Below are 19,697 nucleotides of genomic sequence, written 5' to 3'. Positions count from 1 at the left end.
CAGCAGCCTGGATTAAGCTCAGGTTCCACACCAGCCCGCGGAGAGGGTGGCACGCAGGCCTTGTCCCGTCATCGTTGCTGCTGTACGTATTAACCGTCAAAGTTTGGGGGTGCCCCATTTTTATGGAACTGGACACGGGGGCCAGTGTGTCGGTCATGGCTGGCAAACTTTCCAAAAGGACATTCGTCGGAGTGGCCGTCGAGGCTTCAGGCGTCATGCTGTGAAGTTACTCGGGAGAGCTTTCGCAGGTCCAAGGCCAGGCCCAAGTCGGTGTTCATTTTATCAACAGGGAAGCAACCCTTCCTCTGTATTTGACCATGGGTCATCACCGACGCTGCTCAGCAAGAATTGGATTTGCGCACGGGGTATTCGGATGCCAGAGGGCCAGGAAGCAGCCCTACATGGCGTACAAGACATCCCGAGCCTCCTAACGGAGTTCCAGTCACTGTTCAATCCAGGGGTGGGCACGTTTGCTGGTACGACTGCTGGCATCTATGTACCCGAAGGAGTCCGGCCTCGGTATAGGTTACGATCAATCCCGTCACTACAGTCGAAAAGTACCTCCTGCGTCGCAGTGTGGCAGCTTGGGCTAGTCGGTATGGCATGACGACAGTTATAGCGCGAGAACAAAACTACGACACCGTGACAAGAAAGACACGAAAGACACGAGCGCTAACTTCCAACTGAGCTTATTGCGCAGAGCGTGAAAATATATAGAAGAGACAGTAGCCATGTGGCAAAAATCATATAGCACAAAGAGCAGAACATGAGTAAAAGAAAAAAAAAACAAAAACACAGAAAAATGGCAAGGAAAAATCTATAAGGAAACGGAACAGAAAGGTAAAGGTAATATAACTACTTGCACGCACCGAAACCTTCGATGAACCTTAGTTCCTTCTCGGACAGAGCCACGGAGGGCTTGCTAAGGCAAGGCACCTGTTCGCGTCCCATCTGCGCGGCCTCGACAATGACTCGGGTGCGCTCATCTTTATGCTTGTACAGGGTCACTGTGTCATTTACATTTACATTTACAAGTACTGCTGTCCCATGCCTGGGACATTGCAGGAGCGGGTACAGAAAAATCAACGAAAGCACAGAAACAAACAATAGTGCGCACAAATTTATGTGAATAACACATAAAAATTTTTCTGAACTCTACAGTGTTCAGTCTACGCAATGCACCATCAAGCTTGTTCCATATTTCCACCACACGCGGAAAAAAAGAGAATTTGAAACAATCCAAACGAGACCTGAAGGTTACAAGGTTCAAAGCGTCTGTACTACGTTTTGTACGCGCTGGTATATCAGCGAAAGATAATGGTGCGTGAACACGGGTCATTTTGTGTACAATCTTGTGTAACAAGATAATACTCTCACGTGTACGGCGGTGTTCCAGTGAATGAAGTGACAACAAATGCGCATGTGAAGACGGGGAGAAGTCCCGATCATAACGGTTAAAAACGAACCGTATAGCCTTATTCTGCACAGATTCTAACCTGTTTTTATCTTGCTCAAGATGAGGCGACCAAACCACAGAGGCGTACTCGAGCATCGGTCTCACTAGTGTCTTGTAGGCAGTTAACTTACAATCTTTTGTCGAGGTTTTCAATCTTCGCTTTAAGTAACCAAGTTTCCTTAGAGCTTGACAAGTTATCTGATCAACATGTTTGCTTCATTTAAGGTCATGTGTAAAGGTGATGCCTAGGTATTTGAATTCACTCACATGTGCTAGGGTGGACCCATTGTAGTTATAACTGAAACAGGCTGTTTTTTATTTGAGAAAGTCATAGCTACAGTTTTCTTGTAATTTATGGGCATTTGCCACGTTGAGCTCCAATCACAAAATAACGAGAATACGTTGTTGAGGACTGACTGGTCTTGAAAGGTAGTAATGCAGTTATACAGTACACAATCATTGGCATACAGACGTATGTTTACAGGGGTTCCAGAGATGACATTAACGACATCATTAATAAATATAATAAACAAGAGAGGCCCTAGCACAGAGCCTTGCGGCACACCGGATGGGATTTCAACAGGGGATGATTGCACCTGGTTGAAAGTAACGAACTGAGATTGAGAACGCAAGTAATCTGCAATCCAACCGAGCAATTTAGAATCTTTAAGAAAGGAACTAAGTTTTAGAAGAAGTTTTTTATGGCATACGTTGTTGAAAGCTTTCGAGTAGTCTATGAATATTGTGTCTGTCTGACCCCTTTTGTTAAGTGATGTGGCAATGTCATGGGTGAATTCTAGGAGCTGCATTGTTGTAGAAAATCTAGCTCGGAAGCCATGCTGACACCGGGACAGAAGGTTGTTTGCGCCCAAATACTCAACAATATGTTTATGAATGATATGTTCCAGTTGTTTACAGCTTGTTGAAATTAGAGAAATTGGCCTATAATTTGGAATGAGCTGCTTATTGCCAGATTTAAATAACGGGACAACATTAGCTGTCTTCCAAAGTATGGGAACAGTGGCCGACGCAAACGATGTATTAAAAATGACAGTTAAGTAACGAGCGCACCATTCGGAACACCACCTCAAGAACGTATTAGGAATGCCATCAGGACCGGAACTTTTAGTCACATCTAATTTTAGTATCAAATTGTGAACACCTGAACAAGAGATCGTGATGTCTGGAATTGTAGACTGAACAAAGTTGCAAGCATAATCTGGGATAGTGCCATCTTCACGAGAGAAAACGGACTTGGAATAGTTGTTGAAGCTTTCTGCAATAGTGTTAGAATCGGAGAATGATTCGTCATTTATAAGGAAGCAAGACTGAACAGATGACTTCGGGTTAATAGACTTCCAGAATTTGGTCGGGTTTTCTACCATAAACCGTGACAATGTATTGTTGAAATAGAAATTTTTCGCTTCCTGCATTTTCGCCTTCAAAGTACACTTCAAAGAATTTAGCAGTGGTGATTGCGCAACTGACAAAAGAGGACGACCTTTGCGATGTCGCTTTATACGGCGAGTTAGTTGAATAATTTCCCGTGTGTACCATGGATGTTTTGGATTGCATTTAATGCACTTTTGAGGCACAAACTTTGATATGCACTCCTGCACAATACCATGAAAATGACCATGGAGTACATTTACATCACTGCGTTCACTGCTAGGAAAAAAATCTTCAAAACTAGATGCCAGCGTATCGATAATAGAGTTGTCATCGGCACGACTAAAATCAAGCACATGCTTAAATTCAGGTCGTTTTGGCGGGCACACTATGTTGAGGCATGCAATTACAGCATTGTGGTCAGACAAACCTGTGACAATCTCACTGTGTTATCCCTTTTTGCAAAATTCGTCGCTTATGAAGACAAGGTCAAGTATTGAATTTTCACGGGTAGGGGAAGTGACAATTTGAGTGAGGTCAAATGACAGTGCCATGTTTACGAGCGAGTCACAAAGCTTTTTGTCACGACCGTAGGATGTAAAATTGTTCCAGTCAATGCACGGGGCATTGAAATCGCCAGTCAAAATAATTTGCCTAGGTGAAGCTTGCGATCTAAAATATAGTTGTTAATATCAGAAAAAACGTCGGAAGTTTCGTTAGGAGGGCGATAAATAGCTCCTACAGCAGTAGCCTGGCCAGAAATTTTTAACTTGCACCAGATAGATTCAGTGTTTGGCAGATCAGGAAGCAAAGAAAAGTCAATGTGATTTTCGATAAAAAGTGCTACACCCCCTCCACGACCACTTAGTCTGTCTTTGCGTAAAATTACATAACCCGGGGGCAAGATTTCAACATCTAAAACCGAATCATTTAACCAGCTTTCAATGACGCAAATAATTGTGGGCTGGTGACACTCAATGAGCCAATTGAAGCTATCAATCTTGTTTGCTAAGCTACGTGCATTAATATTTAAAATGACCAAATTTTGATCAATACGCAGTCACTCTGGAAGTCGTTGTTGACTTGAATGTAAAGGCGCATGCGCTGGCGGCCGCTCAGGCGCGTGTTGAGAATGTTTGACAAGGGTGCCGCTGCCTTCGTCCCAGCTATAACGGACGCTGTCCACGATAAGAGCATCGTGGTGAAGTCGGACTTTATCTGCATTTTTTCTGATGTCAACCGAGTGCTGCCACAAAGACTTGCGTACTTGTCGAACACGTGCCGAGAAGTCTTCATTTATGTCTATTTTTGATCCTTTAAGTTTTCTTGTGTTTCCTAAAATTTGTGTCTCGGTACGAAAATCAATGAGCTTAATAATAACAGGTCATGGACTACTATTCTTTCTTTGCGTTCCTAGCCTGTGCCACCGCTCAATGTTTTCACACATGACGCCTAATTTGACATTTATGAGTTCATGCACAGTTTTCAGTAGCTGATCCGGAGTCTCTTTTTCCGTTTCCGTCAATCCGTAGATAATCAGGTTGTTCCTGCGAAGGCGGTTTTCCAAGTCGTCGTTACGGTGGTCAAGAATTTCAACCATGTTTTTTAGGTCCCTCACAGTGCTTTCGAGCTCGTTCAATCGAGGAACCAGGTCCGCAGCCGCAGCTGTCCTTGCCTCTACGGTATTTAACCTACTATCGAAAGCCGCTACTGTAGTAGTGAGGCTGGCTATGTCCTGGCTAATTTTTTGCTGACCGGCAAGCAACTCCTTCAGCATATCTTCGATTTGGGGACCAGGATTAGACTCGACGTCTCCAGAAATCAAGAGTAGCATTCTTAGCCAACACAAAAATGAATTCACAGCGCATGCGCAAGGCAGGGGGTCCGGCAGCAGCAACAAGAAACGGTCATCGCTTCTGTAACACTCGAAATGGTAGCGTACCTGTAAAATCAAGCATCGGACGCCATGCCGTCGCCGGAACCACTGAAGAAGAGCTGTCCGGATGTCGTTCTTATATCCACCGCTGATGCCGTAGACGTCACTGCTGCGCCGTGCCATGCGCTGTAGTAACAGTCCCATTCAAGTCCGTAACCGGTGCCCGTGATAAACGCCGATGATAAATTGGAAGCTTGAAAAGCAGGATCGGTCGAGGCGTACACGGCCCAGGAATCTGGAAACTGTGATGGGAGCACGCGCACATCGGACGACGACGAACTGCATCTGCTGGTAACTGCGGCCACCTGTAAAATCAAGCAAACTAGCTTGTAGCGATCGGACGCCATGCCGCCGCCGGACCCACTGAAAAGGGGCACACAATTGCACTCAGTGCAGTGCTGAGCAAGAAAACCATCTTTCCCGTTTCTAACATTGTTAGCGTGTTCTCTCAGCCGATCGTTCAGAAACCTTCCAGTCGTTCCGACATCACAAGCACCGCATGAAAGGGGGGTCCTATAGACAACTTCCCGGGAGCAGGTCGCATACCTGTTTCTATGTTGAAATCTGCATTCCGTTGATGACTGCGTTTTCAGGGGGTTTGTAGATTTGGTGAGGCTGATTAATTTGAACGGTGCTGAAAACAGGACACGAACTCCAACACGTTTTCCGATTTTCTTAAGCCTGTGTGCGTGTGCCCTGTGACAAGCTAATGCGAACTGACTGGCACTGTGGACTTAGCATTCTGAATGCGTTATTCAGTGTTGTGCATTACGAGAATTTTATTTCGGAGGACCATTTGAGAGCATTATGTATATGTGTTGCTGTGTCTATTTCGCAAAATGACGCGAAAGTTCTCCTTTTGAGATGGAAGTGATAATTGGTTCACGCATGTGCACCGAGAGTGAGTTTATTTTGAGCGATTTTTTTGTTTGTTTTTGTATCGCGTTACTGGACATCGAGTATCCAGTAACACTCTTGACGGGGGAGGAGTTAGTATGAGGCACCAATTACCAGCGTGTTGGGTGTAGCGCAATTAATGCGGCTGATGCAGAGCACGTAGCCAGCTCCCATCTCGTCAACTAACGAAGCTGATCGGTTCCGCGAAGGCGAACGCGGACCGGACTACGGCTCTTCCTTCGCGCTGCCACCGTGCACTCGAGTCATCGAGGGGGCCCATTCAGAACCTCAAACATCTTACCTCCTTAGCTACTGTTGTAACTAGCGGAGGAAGAGGAGATTAACTGTGCCATATGGTTTTTGTCACATGGTTACTGTCTCCTCTATATATTTTTGCGCTCTGCGCAATAAACTCAGTTGGAAGTTAGCGCTCGTGTCTTTCATGTCGTTCTTGTCTCTGTGTCGTCGTTTTGTTCTCGCGCTATAACTATCGCCCTGCCTCGAATTGAAGATCTCTGGTCGGCTTTGTCTGGTGGCCAGAAATTCACGAATCTTGACCTCAGAGGCGCCTACCAGCATTTGGTGCTCCAGGAGGCCTTACGAAAGTATGTGACGATATCGACTACTATGAAGCTTTTCCAGTATACCCTTATACCCTTCGGCGTGGCCTTGGCGCTAGCCATCTTTCAGAGAGAGGTGGACAACCTCTTCAGGGGCATGAGGCACGTGGCAGTGTACTTGGACGATATCCTCATCACCGGTATTGACGATGGAGACCACATGCAGAATCTGCGCAACGTTTTGGCCCGACTTCAGGATGCATGTCTCAAACTCAAGCGGGAGAAGTGCATGTTCCTGGTTCTTAGTGTAGAATACCTGGGACACGTCATCTTTCAGGCGGGCCTAACTCCGGCTCCCCGCAAAGATGAGGCTGTTCTGAAGGCACTGAAGCTCCGAAACAAAAAAGAGCTGCAAAGCTACTTTGGCCTCATCAATTTCTACAGGAGGTTCCTGCCCAACCTGTCTGCGCATCTGCAGCCAGTGCACATTCTGCTTCGAGATGGCCAGCATTGGGCGTGAAGAAGGAGCAGGACGTGGCCTTTTAGCACAGTAAACAGCTAATCACCAAGGCACCGGTGGTGGTGCATTTCGAATCCCATCCTCGTCGCCGATGTCACGATCCGCCCCGAAGACCATGGTCGAAAGGGAGGGTTGAGGCGCCGCTCTCTAACAAGGACAACACCACACACATGGCGGAGTAAGAGCTACTAACTGCCGAGCAGCGCTCGTCAATGTTTCTTTTCTAAGCACGACCAAGGTTGCCTGCCAAACTGGGCAAGGTAATGAAAATAGGCTAGGCAGGGTGCCACATGCTCGTTGCAGTTAAGTGAATCATTTGCATGCCATCATGTAGTCTTGATTGGGGTATAAACCACTTATTGTTGATTGTGACAAACCTCTAAAGAAATCTGGCGGAATTCAAATGGTAGTACTAAACTTCGCATTGCGAAGATAGCAATTTCACTGCCAGACGCAAAGTCTATGACATTCAATGTGAGAATGGTGGCATCGTAACGCACTACCGTCCTGTTTTGCTGGACAAGAAGTTATGATCTCACGCGGAAAGTGGGAGCTCTCACCCGGTACCCATCCGCGTTAGTTCCCAGCGATTCCGCCCCATATATCGAAGCCGAAATGGTCATTGCTTAGGCACCTAACTGCCCCCTTTCCCTCTAAATGCATTGCGCCTCTCGAATGCTCAATGCCTAGTTTGGAGGAGCCGCCAGAAGTAGAACAGCAAGACGAAAGGCACGCGACGAGCAACACTGTTGATACTTAGAGTTGCATCCCAGTGACATTCGATCAATTGTCAACTGTCTCGCTGCCTTAAAAGCAGTGAATAATTTTGCTTCAATATATATTTCTTTTATTAAACAACACAACTGTATGTAAGTGGTCGTGTTTTGCCACTGACCAGGTTTTCTTACATTTCCTTCGTATTACTGCAATAGATATTTTTCTCAATCGCAGTGTTCTCATTTCTGAATCTTAGAGCAGGTGGCACATGTTGTCTTTTCCCGGTGCAGCGAAGTGCACCAGGAACTAGCACACCATGAGTTCACTGCATCCGTGGGTGCCTTCGTAAAAAAATTGAATAAGTGACAACTTCTCACAAGTACCTCTGGAGCAGGTGTGCCCAAACCACACAAAAGTGCACTCATTCAGATGAGATGTTTTTGAGAAGGCTGCTTAGATTATCCTTTACGCCACCTTCTTTCTACATTAAAAGCAAATGAGAAAACTGTCGAGAGGCTTTTCACGAATACCCCCTGGTTGATGACCTCTTTTAGAATGTGCTTGAAAAGTTGGTATGGTTGCCAGTGCATCTTTTGAGTTGTGATTATTTACATTGTGATGAGAATATTCGCTTTTCTTTGTTTTTGCAAGAAAACCAATTAAGAGCTTTCTGAAAAGGTGGAAAATGCAAGAAAGGAGGTGATGTTGTGGTAACATTTCGCACTCTGCTTTTGATTGGTAGCCGTCACGAAGACTTGTCTGATGAACAATGTGAAGCATGGATACTGTTTCTTCAAGAAAGTCTTTTTTTTTTAACTAGTACAAAACATGAATACTGTTTTTCTAGATTATTTTTGTATTCTAGTAACTCAATTTGTTTGAGGCTTTTACAGACGTTTTGGGCCTTTTTTCGTCTAGGCAAGATGACAGTGGCTGAAACGGTAGTAGTCGTTATAAAATTTTTATGTGGAAAATGCTCCTTCACGCAGAATTACCTGTACTTGGAGGTTAAACCGAATGCAGACAGTGCAAATATAGCCAGGAAATCGATTCTTAGCTAACTGGCAATGAGGAACACATCCGGGCCAATCTATACAGGAGACCTTGTGTCTATCCACATAAGCAGTCCACAAATGTGCGCGAGAATGTCGACTGAAAGCGCATGATGAATGGTTAAGTGCGATAACAGTAGTACAACAAGGAAGCCGGCGCAAGAAACAGCGCAGTGAATGGCCGCGGTACACCGCCGTAGCAGAGGATGCACCGAGTGTGGCGCGAGATCAAACAGCAGTGCCACTAGTTCACGGGACCGTGGCACGGCCCATTCTCCTGCGCTGGCGGTGATATGGAGCTTTGAGACTGAGTTTATTCTAGTAACGTTGGTTTTTACGGGTGTCTTCCTGGGCCGGCACAAGACGCGAGCATGCGCCTCTCTGCACGAGACGCGATCATGCATAGTGGGGGTGTGGACGGCGCCACTGCTGACACCGAAGCGCGACATCCTGCAACTAAGAAATGCTCTGCATGTAAAAAGAGAGTCGCTGTTGCAAGCCGGTGTGCCAGGTAAAATGAACCACGTTTCCAGAAGTCTGTCCTCCCTGCTGTTCATGATCCAGTGTCATCACATTGTTGAGGTCACATCTATGTCCTGTCAAGCAGTGTTCAACAAGCTCTGTCTAAGAACGCATTGCATGGTTTCCTTTAGCAACTTTTTGTTTCTTAGGCCTTTCCTGACCGTTTCCCAGATATAATGACCACATCGTACGCGTTGATGATCTCGCACTGATCGTCCGCAGATGTTAAGGTTTGGCGGACACGTGTCCCAATGAAGAGTTTGTCTCTGCTGGCCATGCTAACGTATGGCCAGCAGATGCAAAACTCTCTGAAGAGAGTCTGATACACTTCGAAGAACACAGAGGATGGATGGAAATAGTCAATGAACATCGTCTTCACTCTTTATGCCCTTACCGTACCTTCTAGTACGTTTTTATAACATAAATTGATTATTTGGCACTTATTCAACTACTTATTGAAAACTAATAATGTAATTGGTTTTTTATCGTAACTGTAACTGTAACAAGTTACTTTTGGAAACACGGTGACTGTTACTGTAACAGAGTTAACTTTTTGGCTCAAGTAGCTGTAACTGTAACACTGTTGCTTTTTACTGGTAATGTGCCCATGACTGTTTTAAACAATTTACATTTCTTCCCTTGTTGTGTTCAACAAAGGATTAAACTGAATAATAACATTAACTGGGTTTCTGGTTTGTAATGACTTGGTTTAACTTGCGCTCTTTAACTTATTGTGAATTTTTTTTTGAAGTCCTGTGTATTTTATTATAACAATGTTCATCTTTCACTGTATTTACTACACTATGATGCATAGCTGATGCTGGCGTTCTGAAACTTTGCCTTGTTTTGTTTATGACAGGGTCATGGAGATATTGCCACTACCCGACCTCTCGATGACAAATTTGAGTGGGTGAGCATCTTTTAATCTGGAGCCATGTATGCACTGACATGACCAACATTAAAAAGTTTCTGGGCTGTGAGAACTGCAAAGCTTAGAAAAATGGTTCGAAAATGCTATAAGAGGGCAAGAGCATATCCCAACAGCTATCTTTATGAAGCTGCCACAAGGCAGCTGCAGTGTTTTAGAATCAGCAGCACATGGAGATAAGAGGCACAGGTAGGTAAGATACCTTGAAATTTAGTATGTTTAAAAGGCCCTGCAATTCTTTTTCTTTCTTGAAAACAGGGGAATTTTATGAGCAGCACCTTTTGAAAGGAAATCTATAGCCTTGTGTGATCCAGCAGCGTTGATCTGACATACTCAGAGTTTTGCAAGTAAAATATTATCGAATTCTGAAAGCTCTAGTTTGGAGATTACAACACAGTTTGGTATAAGTCTAACCCACTTACAACAATATTTGCTGTAACAATATGTGGGTTACTATAATTTGAGGAGCTGCTGGACTGTCAACTTTTGGATGTTCTACACAGTGGTTACAGAAATGCCTGCATGACATATTATTGGTAATAACAATAATTTTCTACTGTTGGGTGTCCATGCCAAAAATTAATGGAACGCTAGCCTTGAAAAAAAGAAAGCGATAAATTCAAGTTGCTGAACATCTGCCTACAACCCCAGCACGTCCTAGTGTCCCTTCGTATATACTTACTGTATGTTTGTAAACGGTAGTAGCTGCCATCGATATATTTATTTAGGTTTTTTGTAGCAACGCGTCGGCACGTCGACTTCGCCTATGAAGCAAGGAAAGCTGAGGAGAGGCCCTCACTATCCTAGCTGCAGGGCAAAAAGTGTGGCGGAAGTGGCGTGTTTTTGCAGTGGCTTGTAGGATTCTTTGATCACACCATTGTCTCGTGCCGTCTGCATCACCAGCCATATCATTGCATTGTTAAGAGAACCGGGTGGACTTCTAAATGCTCATTTTTATGCAGCTGTTACGCTTCAAAGGTGATGCAATTTGTTGGAAGCCTACAGTAAACGGTCTTTGCGGCTGCAAGTGTAGTTCCTACTGGTTGCCGGTGAAAGCGTTTTTGTTTTTCGAAGCTTGCGACCACTTTTAAAGAAATTGCACCGCAGCTTTGCTGTTTTCTTATAGCACTGTGACATCGCATGCCTCAGCGATAGAAGGCTAGAATTCCAAGACGATAATGGCAGCACCTATGGCTCTTAGTGCGAGAGGCAGCGGTGAGCTGCTTCCATGTACGATGGTCACTACCATCGGAATGCAGTGGCCCAGTGTGCTCATAGGAGCTTGCTGAGTCAAGAATTACAGATGTGCCTGACACAGTAAAGTGCTTTATAGTTTGAATTATAGCATCCTGTTTATGTTTTGCACGCGATGACTTCATCTTTGGCCAAGCTTTTTCGATATGGTGATAGTCGGCCGGCCCGCGCTGCTGTGAACAATACTAGTGTGCATGTACGTGGCACACATGGGCAGAGAATGATTTGGAGACTCTTCATTTGGCTAAATAGCATGACGAAACAACATTTCACTGTTGCTGTATGTTCCGTACCATGAACTTACCATATCTGCAGAAGGAAACAGCCTGTCCATGGCAATAAACTGGCCAATATGCACTGTTGCTCACTTGCGTGCAGTGGATTAAACATGAAGTGCAAAGCTGGAGGCTTATTGTAGACACCCAATATGGCCGTGATGAGACTGTGAGTGGCACACAGGCACTCTACAAGGGATTATTAAAGCACATTTGCTCTAAATCAGAACAAAAGTTCCACTTTTCCAGCTCATTCATCAGATGGTGGTAGCACTGCCGCCCGGTGCGTCCGACATCCGCTTGAGCAGCTCCCCTTAATCTCACTGGCGCCAGTTGCGCATGCGCAGGCCGCTGAAGCTTCACCAACCTTGTAAAAAGGAGTTCTCTACTCATTCTCACGTCTGGCTTCACAAAATGCGACGTAACAGTGCGACGGCCTCTACTCAGTATGCCTTCCTCCATGGTCTATACAATCGCTGTCAGTGCGTCAACGTTTATCAGTGCCTGTGCCTCTGCCACAAGTGGGCTCCATTCACTTCTAAAAAGCGACATGCAGTTTATTTTGCACGGCGCGGTGGTAGTGAACTTGCAAACGGCGTCATCGCGCGCTTTTATGGCCTGTACTGCCTGTACCGCTGTGAATCCGAACAATTCACACCACACGTGCGGCTGAGAAGATAGCTGTAGATGACTATGATAAGGTTGTCAGTGATTGGTCATCATTTCACGTGCATCGCCAGCTGCCACTCGGCCTTCAATCTTGAGACCTCGTTGCAATTGTGTGGAAGTAGTTATCGAGACTGATCAGTCTCCGCTGCTATGGAAAAGAAGAAAGACATTGTGGTGTCAACACAGTGAAGTTTAATACGACAAGAAGTTATTACGGTCATCACTTATTGCATTTTGTATCATTCCAAGGCATAGGTTCATCATAGGTGGACTTGGCTCTAGAGAACGGTGCCGAAAATGGTTGCCGTGAGAAGGCTGACCACAAGGCTTCATGCCACTTTCTATTTCTTTCTTTTTTTCATTCTTTACTACCATTCTGCTGCTGAATAAATATCTGAAAAGTAAGCTACCTTGCTCACAACATCCGTGGTCAGCTTACAGCATTTACCGACCGAGGCTACTTTCGCGGCAAGTAAACTAGCGGGGCATGCATGAACTAGTGACATTCTCATGCTTAAAGGTGTAGGTATTCAGACGGGGGACAAATCCTTGGGGGATGAAGGTGGAGCTTAGTGACATCAACTCGTTAGCAGCATTCCCTGCAAATGTTCCCCCCACACACGAGCGAAGTGACCGGAGGTGGCGACCAATGTTACCAGACTACTCTGGTGGCTTGCATGGCCCATTTTACCACCTGCTGACGACAAAACTACCAGCGCACTGCAGCGCTATGCCAGAGTAAATCCAACAATGTGGTCTAACTCCTGCACGAAATTCCGCCATTACCGCCACCACAAGGTGATAGTCTGACATGAAGTCCATAGGTTTTTCCTTTAGTTTGGCTTGTCGAGGAAAAGGTCCTCGTCTTCTCAGAGCAGGCGTAGAGAAGTTGCGCTCACTCGCTAATCCTTGACGTCGTTGCTGCGTGATCCGCTATCCCTATGTCTCTCTCTAGGATTTCTTCTTCGTGTGAATACCCCCATAGAAGGCCCGTTTTAGCTTGGTATGCACCATATTTTTTCTGCGATCATATCTGAACTGTTCGTTGTAAAAGCAGAGGGCCTTGAAAAAAATTTGCTACACGTGATGCTGTTTCATGGGTGGCATAGGAAAATCGAAAGTGCACCAAAAAATGGTCTTTATAACCTATAGATTGTAAATATAAGATTGTTATAAGCGGGTTCGACACAATGTATATGCCTTTGAAGTTGTCTTTTATGAACAGCCAGTATTTGGTGCTGAAGCTCAGGATGTGCCCAATGGAGTTCAGTTTCCAGGTCCTTTTTTTTTTTTTACTTTATTATAAAGCCAGACCAACCCATCCGCCTATCTGTGATTTTGCACAAGCATGACGGCTGGCTAATGAAGACTTACTTCAACAAGCTTGCCCTTATGTCACCCACCTTCATATTATGGTTATGCACAAAGAAGACCATGATGTGCATGACTGAAGGGTCCCTTTTATTAGTTCGTGAATGTGAGTACAGGAGTGGCCAACGGGTTGGATATCGCAACATTTTTGTCTTCTGTCTAGCCGCAGCTCAGGGCAGCCAGCACGTTCACTCGTCTTCAACGTTCTTGAAATATCCCTCTCCTTGCATATGAAGCCCTCCGTGCGAGTTAATCGATTCACCTTGGTGTGCACAACTTCAGATGAGCGACATAGACTGCCTGGGTTTTAGCAGCTCTTCTTCCACTTCTCATGAGGCGAGCCATTGTGTATGTGATTTCTGTGAGTTTCTCGAGAACAGCAAACGGCCTGTCATATGGGGCCAAAAACTTTTGGCATAATCCGCGTATCCGTATAGAAGTCCATAGCAACGTTAAACTGCCGGGAGGATAAGTTACTGGCCAGTGGCAAATGTTGTAGCATGCTCTCAATTTGTCTTGTGATGCCAAACTGCATGAACGAGCAATCGACATGCCTCTTTCCCAAGGCAGAAGGTTAGGGCTACAGGGGAATTTCATGCATCAAGAAAGGGAAAACTTTGTTGAGTGTGTGCCATGGCAGTTGTGCGTACAGTCGTGCGTCATGAATGGTAGCAAGTCATCCCAGTTCTTGTGGTTGGATGACGCATATACATAGAGAGCATGTTTACAATTGTTTCGTTGGTGTGCTCTGTGCGTGCATTTCATTGTTGATGGTATGGGGACTAGTGATGAAGGTGGGACACACTCAACCGAAGCAGCTCCTCTACTGTATCTGCTGTGAATTGTCCCCTATCACTGATGGTCACACGAGGTGGGCCATTTCAGAGGATATAGTATTGCAGTAAGAACATTGAGACATTGCTAATGGTTCTGGTGGGCACGGCCGCAGTCTCGTAGTAACATGTCAGGTAAGCAACACATACAGCTATCCAGCAATTGCCTTTAGCTGATTTTCAAAAAGGACCCTGGAGTCCAACGCCCACTTGTTGGAAAGAAAAGTGTGCTTGGAGGTGGCAGGGGCTGTAGAAGACCAGCTGGAGCAGTGGATGGGCGTGTGTGGCACTGACACTGCGTGAAGCTGTCCACATACTCCTATAGTACCTTAGTACGGTAGGGCGTCTACATGAAACTCAAATGTCTAGATGTAGAATTGTTGTGCATAGCACTTAAAATCGCTGAATGAAGGCTTACTGGCACCACCAGGAAGGAATGTGTGCCAGCGCTGGATAATTTTTAATGCATGAGTCTGTTGGGTACACAGACATGGTGTGCTATAGAAGGTGTGAAGAACAATGCTAGTATTGTGTTCTTTGACTGTTCATATTTGAATGTGCTGAGGTATGGAAATTTCGGTCACACAGAAGCTACAAGCTAGTTGAAGACAACAGCGTCACACTTCGTAGCGCTCAGTGGCATACCTGAAATTCATTCTGCATTGGCGTGTCGTCGAGCACTTTTACATGAGACGGTAAAGCTATAGTCTTGAGCCGAAATGCCCAGCATGCTAGACGACCCAAAGGGTCTCGAAGGTTGACTAGCCAGCACAATGAGTGGTGGTCGGTGACGACTGTGAATGGGCGTCCGTATAGGTAAGACCGAAACCGCTGAATTGCAAATACTACCGCGAGCCATTCCTGTTGTGTGACTGTAATTCTGCTTGGGCCTATTCAAGGAGAGACTTGCGCATGTGATCACGTTTGCAGTTACGGTAGCGTTGAACCAGGACAGCACCGATTTGTATGCCGCTGGCATCCGTGTGCAGTTTTGTTGAAGCTGTAGTTTTGAACGTCAGGCGGAACTTCAATTGACAAAAAAAAAAGAGTTGTACTCTGGAGTCGAGTCCACTGAACGGGAATATTATTTCGTAGCAGACATGTCAGCAGATGGACGTCAGTGAGTTTACATACAAAGTGATGAAAATAGAAGCAAAGCCCAAAAAAACTACGGAGCTCTTTAACAGAGCGTGGCGCACTGAACGCTTCAACGGCGGCTGTTTTCTGGGGATCTGGGCGGGTGCCATATAAATTGACGAGGTGTTCGAGCTCAAGGGTTAGGTGGTCTCCGAAATGGTATTTATTTCAGTGTAGAACAAGGCCAGCGTTTTTGATTCACTTCACTACAATAACTTGACGTGAACTGTGTTCCCTGAAGGTGCAGCCACAGATGACGACATCGTGAAGATAGCACATGCTAATAGTCCACTTTAAGCTACGAAGAATAGTGTTCATAAATTGCCTGAACATCCCCAGGGCATTGCACAGTCCAAATGGCATGACGTTGAATTCTATAAGGCCGCCAGGGGTTACAAAGGCTGTCTTATCTTTATCCATGGAAATTAGCCGGTAGCCGGATCATAAGTCTATGGTAAGAGGTCATATGAAGACGGTCGATGGCATCATCAATACATAGAACTTGTTACACGTCCTTCTTCATTACAGTATTTAATCGGCGATAATAAATGCAAAATCTCCAGGATCCATCTTTCTTTTTAACAAGAATCATTGGCTGCCCATGAGCTTGCTGACTCTTGTTTAACTCTCTTCTGCATGATTTTGTGCACCTGCTCGTTAATAGTCTGGCACTCTGATCGTGAAACGCGGTATGGCTTTTGTCTAATTTGATTGGCTAAATCCGTGCTGATAGTACGACGTGTATAAGGAGCAGGATTGGAGAGCGCTTTGTCTCTTCGTGCAAAATTTAATGCGGAGACTTAATTTGAGAGTAAATTCACCAATGTTCGGCATTCACTCGTGCTTAGCGATTTATACACCATTTACGAAGGAGTCATTTCCAAACTGTGACTACGATATTCTTCTGGCACATCTGTGAGCTCGGTCACCAATAAGGCCTTCTGTTTTTCACTAAAGGTGGGCAACTTCATAACATCTGGTAGCATCAATGGCTGCGAGGAACAATTGACAGTCCATAAGCCAGTGCGACCACCTCTGTTTGACACCGCGCAATGTGAGATCAACACATTCTTCTTTATACAGGTGATGTGTACGTATTCTATGTTTGCATAAAAGTTGGCGGAACCGCAGCCGCAGCAAACAATGGGTACACTAACGGTTAATGATGGAGGTCACAGACACGCAATGCTATCTCACCATTTTGAGGTTTTTCAGGCGTGTGGGGAAATGTGACCACTTTAAGGGAAGCTGAATCACTTTTCTAAAAAGTAATTTTGTGTGTGTAAGGACAGTTTGATCCCTGCTGAATTCGAAAAGTGATGTGAGAGTTCTTAAAAGTGAATGCAAATGGCTCTTTTTGGTGAAAGAGCAGAGGCTGTGGCCACTGGGCTTCTTGAGACGCCGAGTGAACACGATGACATCATTCTCGGTATGCTGCGTCATCTGCAACAGTAGCACTGCTGAAGTGCGGCCTCCTCGATTAGTTTCTGCAACAACACTTCATGGATTATTTACAGAAGCCATGGTTGAAGATGTTGTCACTGGGTCAGGACGTGGTTGAAGACAGGATACTGGATGGTCAGATGAAACTGTTTATTTGGGCGAACCTGTGCCCGGTAAATGAAAAGTCGGGTTACAGTAGCAAACTTGCACTGATAGTAGTGAATACGGCGTCGGCCATCGATCAACTGACAAGTGCCGAAGCATGTCCGCAATTATACACATGCTATCGAATTTTCTAGCGTTATCGCTAGTGGTGTCGTAGGTTCCAGAGTAATCTGAAATTTTCACGAAGTGGGCGTAATTTTAGCAAAACGATCTACTACAGTCTCGAAGCTTTTCGAACTTCGTAGGTGCGGTTTTCACTGAACGTAGTCTAACGGGGTGATAACAAAACTTGAGGAAAGAACGTGGCATTGCCTGGCTATAAAAAAGGCATCGTCCCAGTGCTTTAACAAATGACGAAGGTATAGTAATAAAGACAATAAACAATAAGTGCAAGCAATAAAGCACATCAACGACAACAAATAGAGTCCTCAGGTTCACGCATGAAATGGCTTGAGGCGCACGACAAGGACGACTTCAGGTCGAGCTCAGCGTCGTTGAGAGTTCGTAATGCTGTCGAGAACAACCTCGTAGTCGTGTGGGCCGCGACGTCGAACTACTGTGTACGGTCCAAAGTACCGTCCTAGAAATTTTTCACTGAATCTGCGTCGGCGTATCGGCATCCATACCTAGACACTGTCACCAGGCTGGTACTCCACAAAGGTTCGTCGCAGATTGTAACGGCGGCTGTTAGTCGCCTGCTGATTCTTGACGCGCGGGCGGGCGAGTTGACGAGGTTCTTCCTGCGCGCTGTAGGTAGATGGTGACGTCAAGGTTTTCTTCATCAGTGACATTTGCAAGTATGGCGTCGAGCGTCGTTGTTGGTTTCTTTTCATTGACCAACTAGCACGGCGTCATCTGCATCGTTTCTTGGCCGGCCGTATTGGACTCCAGGCTTGCTAATCACGTGTCTCAAGAACAACAGCTCCTCGTACTCGAATCGGCACTTTTCTGGCTTCAGGGTTAGTCCAGAGTGGTTGATAGCTTGAAGTACCGCTTCAAGACGCCGGAGATGCTCGTCGAAGCTGGAGGAAAACACGATGATGTCATCCAAGTACACAAAGTAAGTCTGTCATTTCAATCCAGCCAGCACGGTGTGCATAACGTGCTTAAACATTGCAGGCGCCGAGCAAAGACCAAATGGCATGTCCTTAAACTCGAAGAGGCCGCCTGGTGTGATAAAGGCCATCTTCTCTTGATCTCTCTCGTCAACCTCACTTTGCCAATAGCCCTTTTAGAGGTCCATTGAAGAAAAGTACTTCGTGTTGTGGAGACGGTCTAGTTCGTCGTCTATTCATGAGAGAGGGTAAACGTCCTTCTTTGTGATTTTGTTCAGGCAACGGTAATCGACACAAAAATGTAGGGTTGGGCAATGCCATTGACGTCGGATGCCGAACTCAGGTTCTCTTTTCTGGTGAGGTAATTATAGACATACTCAGCTATGCCTTTCAGCAAACATCCGACTTGTCTTATTCTGACATTTGAGCACTGACCACTTTGCAGAGCTTCAGTACATCTTCGATAGGCGTGGCGCATGGGTCGCTTGCCAGCTGTGCACGTTGAGACAATGCCCGCTCAGCCCGCTTCCTTTTGATGCCTGGGTCACTGAAACACTCCTTTAGTTCTTCAACAAAAAGGTCTCATGTCATCAGTAGAGGCCTGATTTTTAGGCTTCAGAAATTGAGTTTCAAGTGCCCAAAATATATGGGCAAAACACAGTTATAGGCTCCCAAAAACGTAAATATAGGCATAATAAATCATTACAAAGATTGAAATTTTTGAAGAAAGATATGGGCGAGTTGGTTCATGCTTCAGCTGAAAGTTTGCGCCTGTCCCTGTCCGGTGTTTCTCATGTCCTTCCTTGTCTTTATTTGTGCACACCAGTTTGCCTTGAGGTCTATGACAGGACAGCAAAAAGAACAAAAATAATAGTTTATAACGGCACAAAGGTGCCAATAGTTGAACATAGCCGTGTAACGATCCTTTTTCTTCCACGGTTTGCAGATCATGGTCTCTTCTTTTATTGTTCAGCATGGGGAGTTAGGTATCCGCTGTTGAATAAACAAGCTCCTGAATCTCTTTCTTTTTGGCGTGGCTGAGAAGAACAGCACAGGAGCGAATAGCCAGATTGCCAAAAGGCCGAAAGGGTCTTTTAGCCTCATATTGGCCGGTTCTAATCGCGCTGTGTCACTTTCTTCTCTGTGAACACCTTAAAGGGCTTCTCACCAGGTTTCAGCATATCGAGCTTTCAACTGTAATGCATGCACTGGGTGTTCACAATCACGTCTGCCAAGATTTGCAACGCTACTTGCCCCGAGAAGAGCTGAAATGTCAGGCTGAATACCGCTTGCCCATGTCACTGGTGTGCACCCCAACATCAAGGTACAGACGTACAACAAAGTATGGTACTGTGTACATCACAGAGTTATTGTTCTTACTCCTTACAGATGAGGTAAATAATATAGGTGACATGTGTAATTTGTGCACTGTGTTGCTTAAATAGAATGAAAGTTGATAGAACTGTTGAAATAAAACAGACAGAATCTGTGCACGCTCTTATTACTATTTTTTACTTT

General features: G+C 45.3%; 1 protein-coding gene across 6 annotated transcripts in view; it reads left to right on the top strand.

Moving 5' to 3' along the window:
- The window catches only part of LOC119169167 (DENN domain-containing protein 2D), a 647,735-nt gene that overhangs the window by 268,520 nt on the left and 359,518 nt on the right, over positions 1 to 19,697 (top strand). For all 6 annotated transcript variants that reach the window (XM_037420269.2, XM_075886337.1, XM_037420270.2 and 3 more), the window contains one exon: positions 9,909 to 9,959. In XM_037420269.2, the coding sequence (XP_037276166.1) occupies positions 9,909 to 9,959 (51 nt within the window). The remainder of the gene's footprint in view (positions 1 to 9,908; positions 9,960 to 19,697) is intronic.

The sequence above is a fragment of the Rhipicephalus microplus genome, chromosome 2 (assembly GCF_043290135.1).
Source record: "Rhipicephalus microplus isolate Deutch F79 chromosome 2, USDA_Rmic, whole genome shotgun sequence".
Lineage (NCBI taxonomy): Eukaryota > Metazoa > Arthropoda > Arachnida > Ixodida > Ixodidae > Rhipicephalus > Rhipicephalus microplus.
Note: the sequence above shows the minus strand (reverse complement) of the source record. Positions and strands in the feature narration are given on the sequence as shown.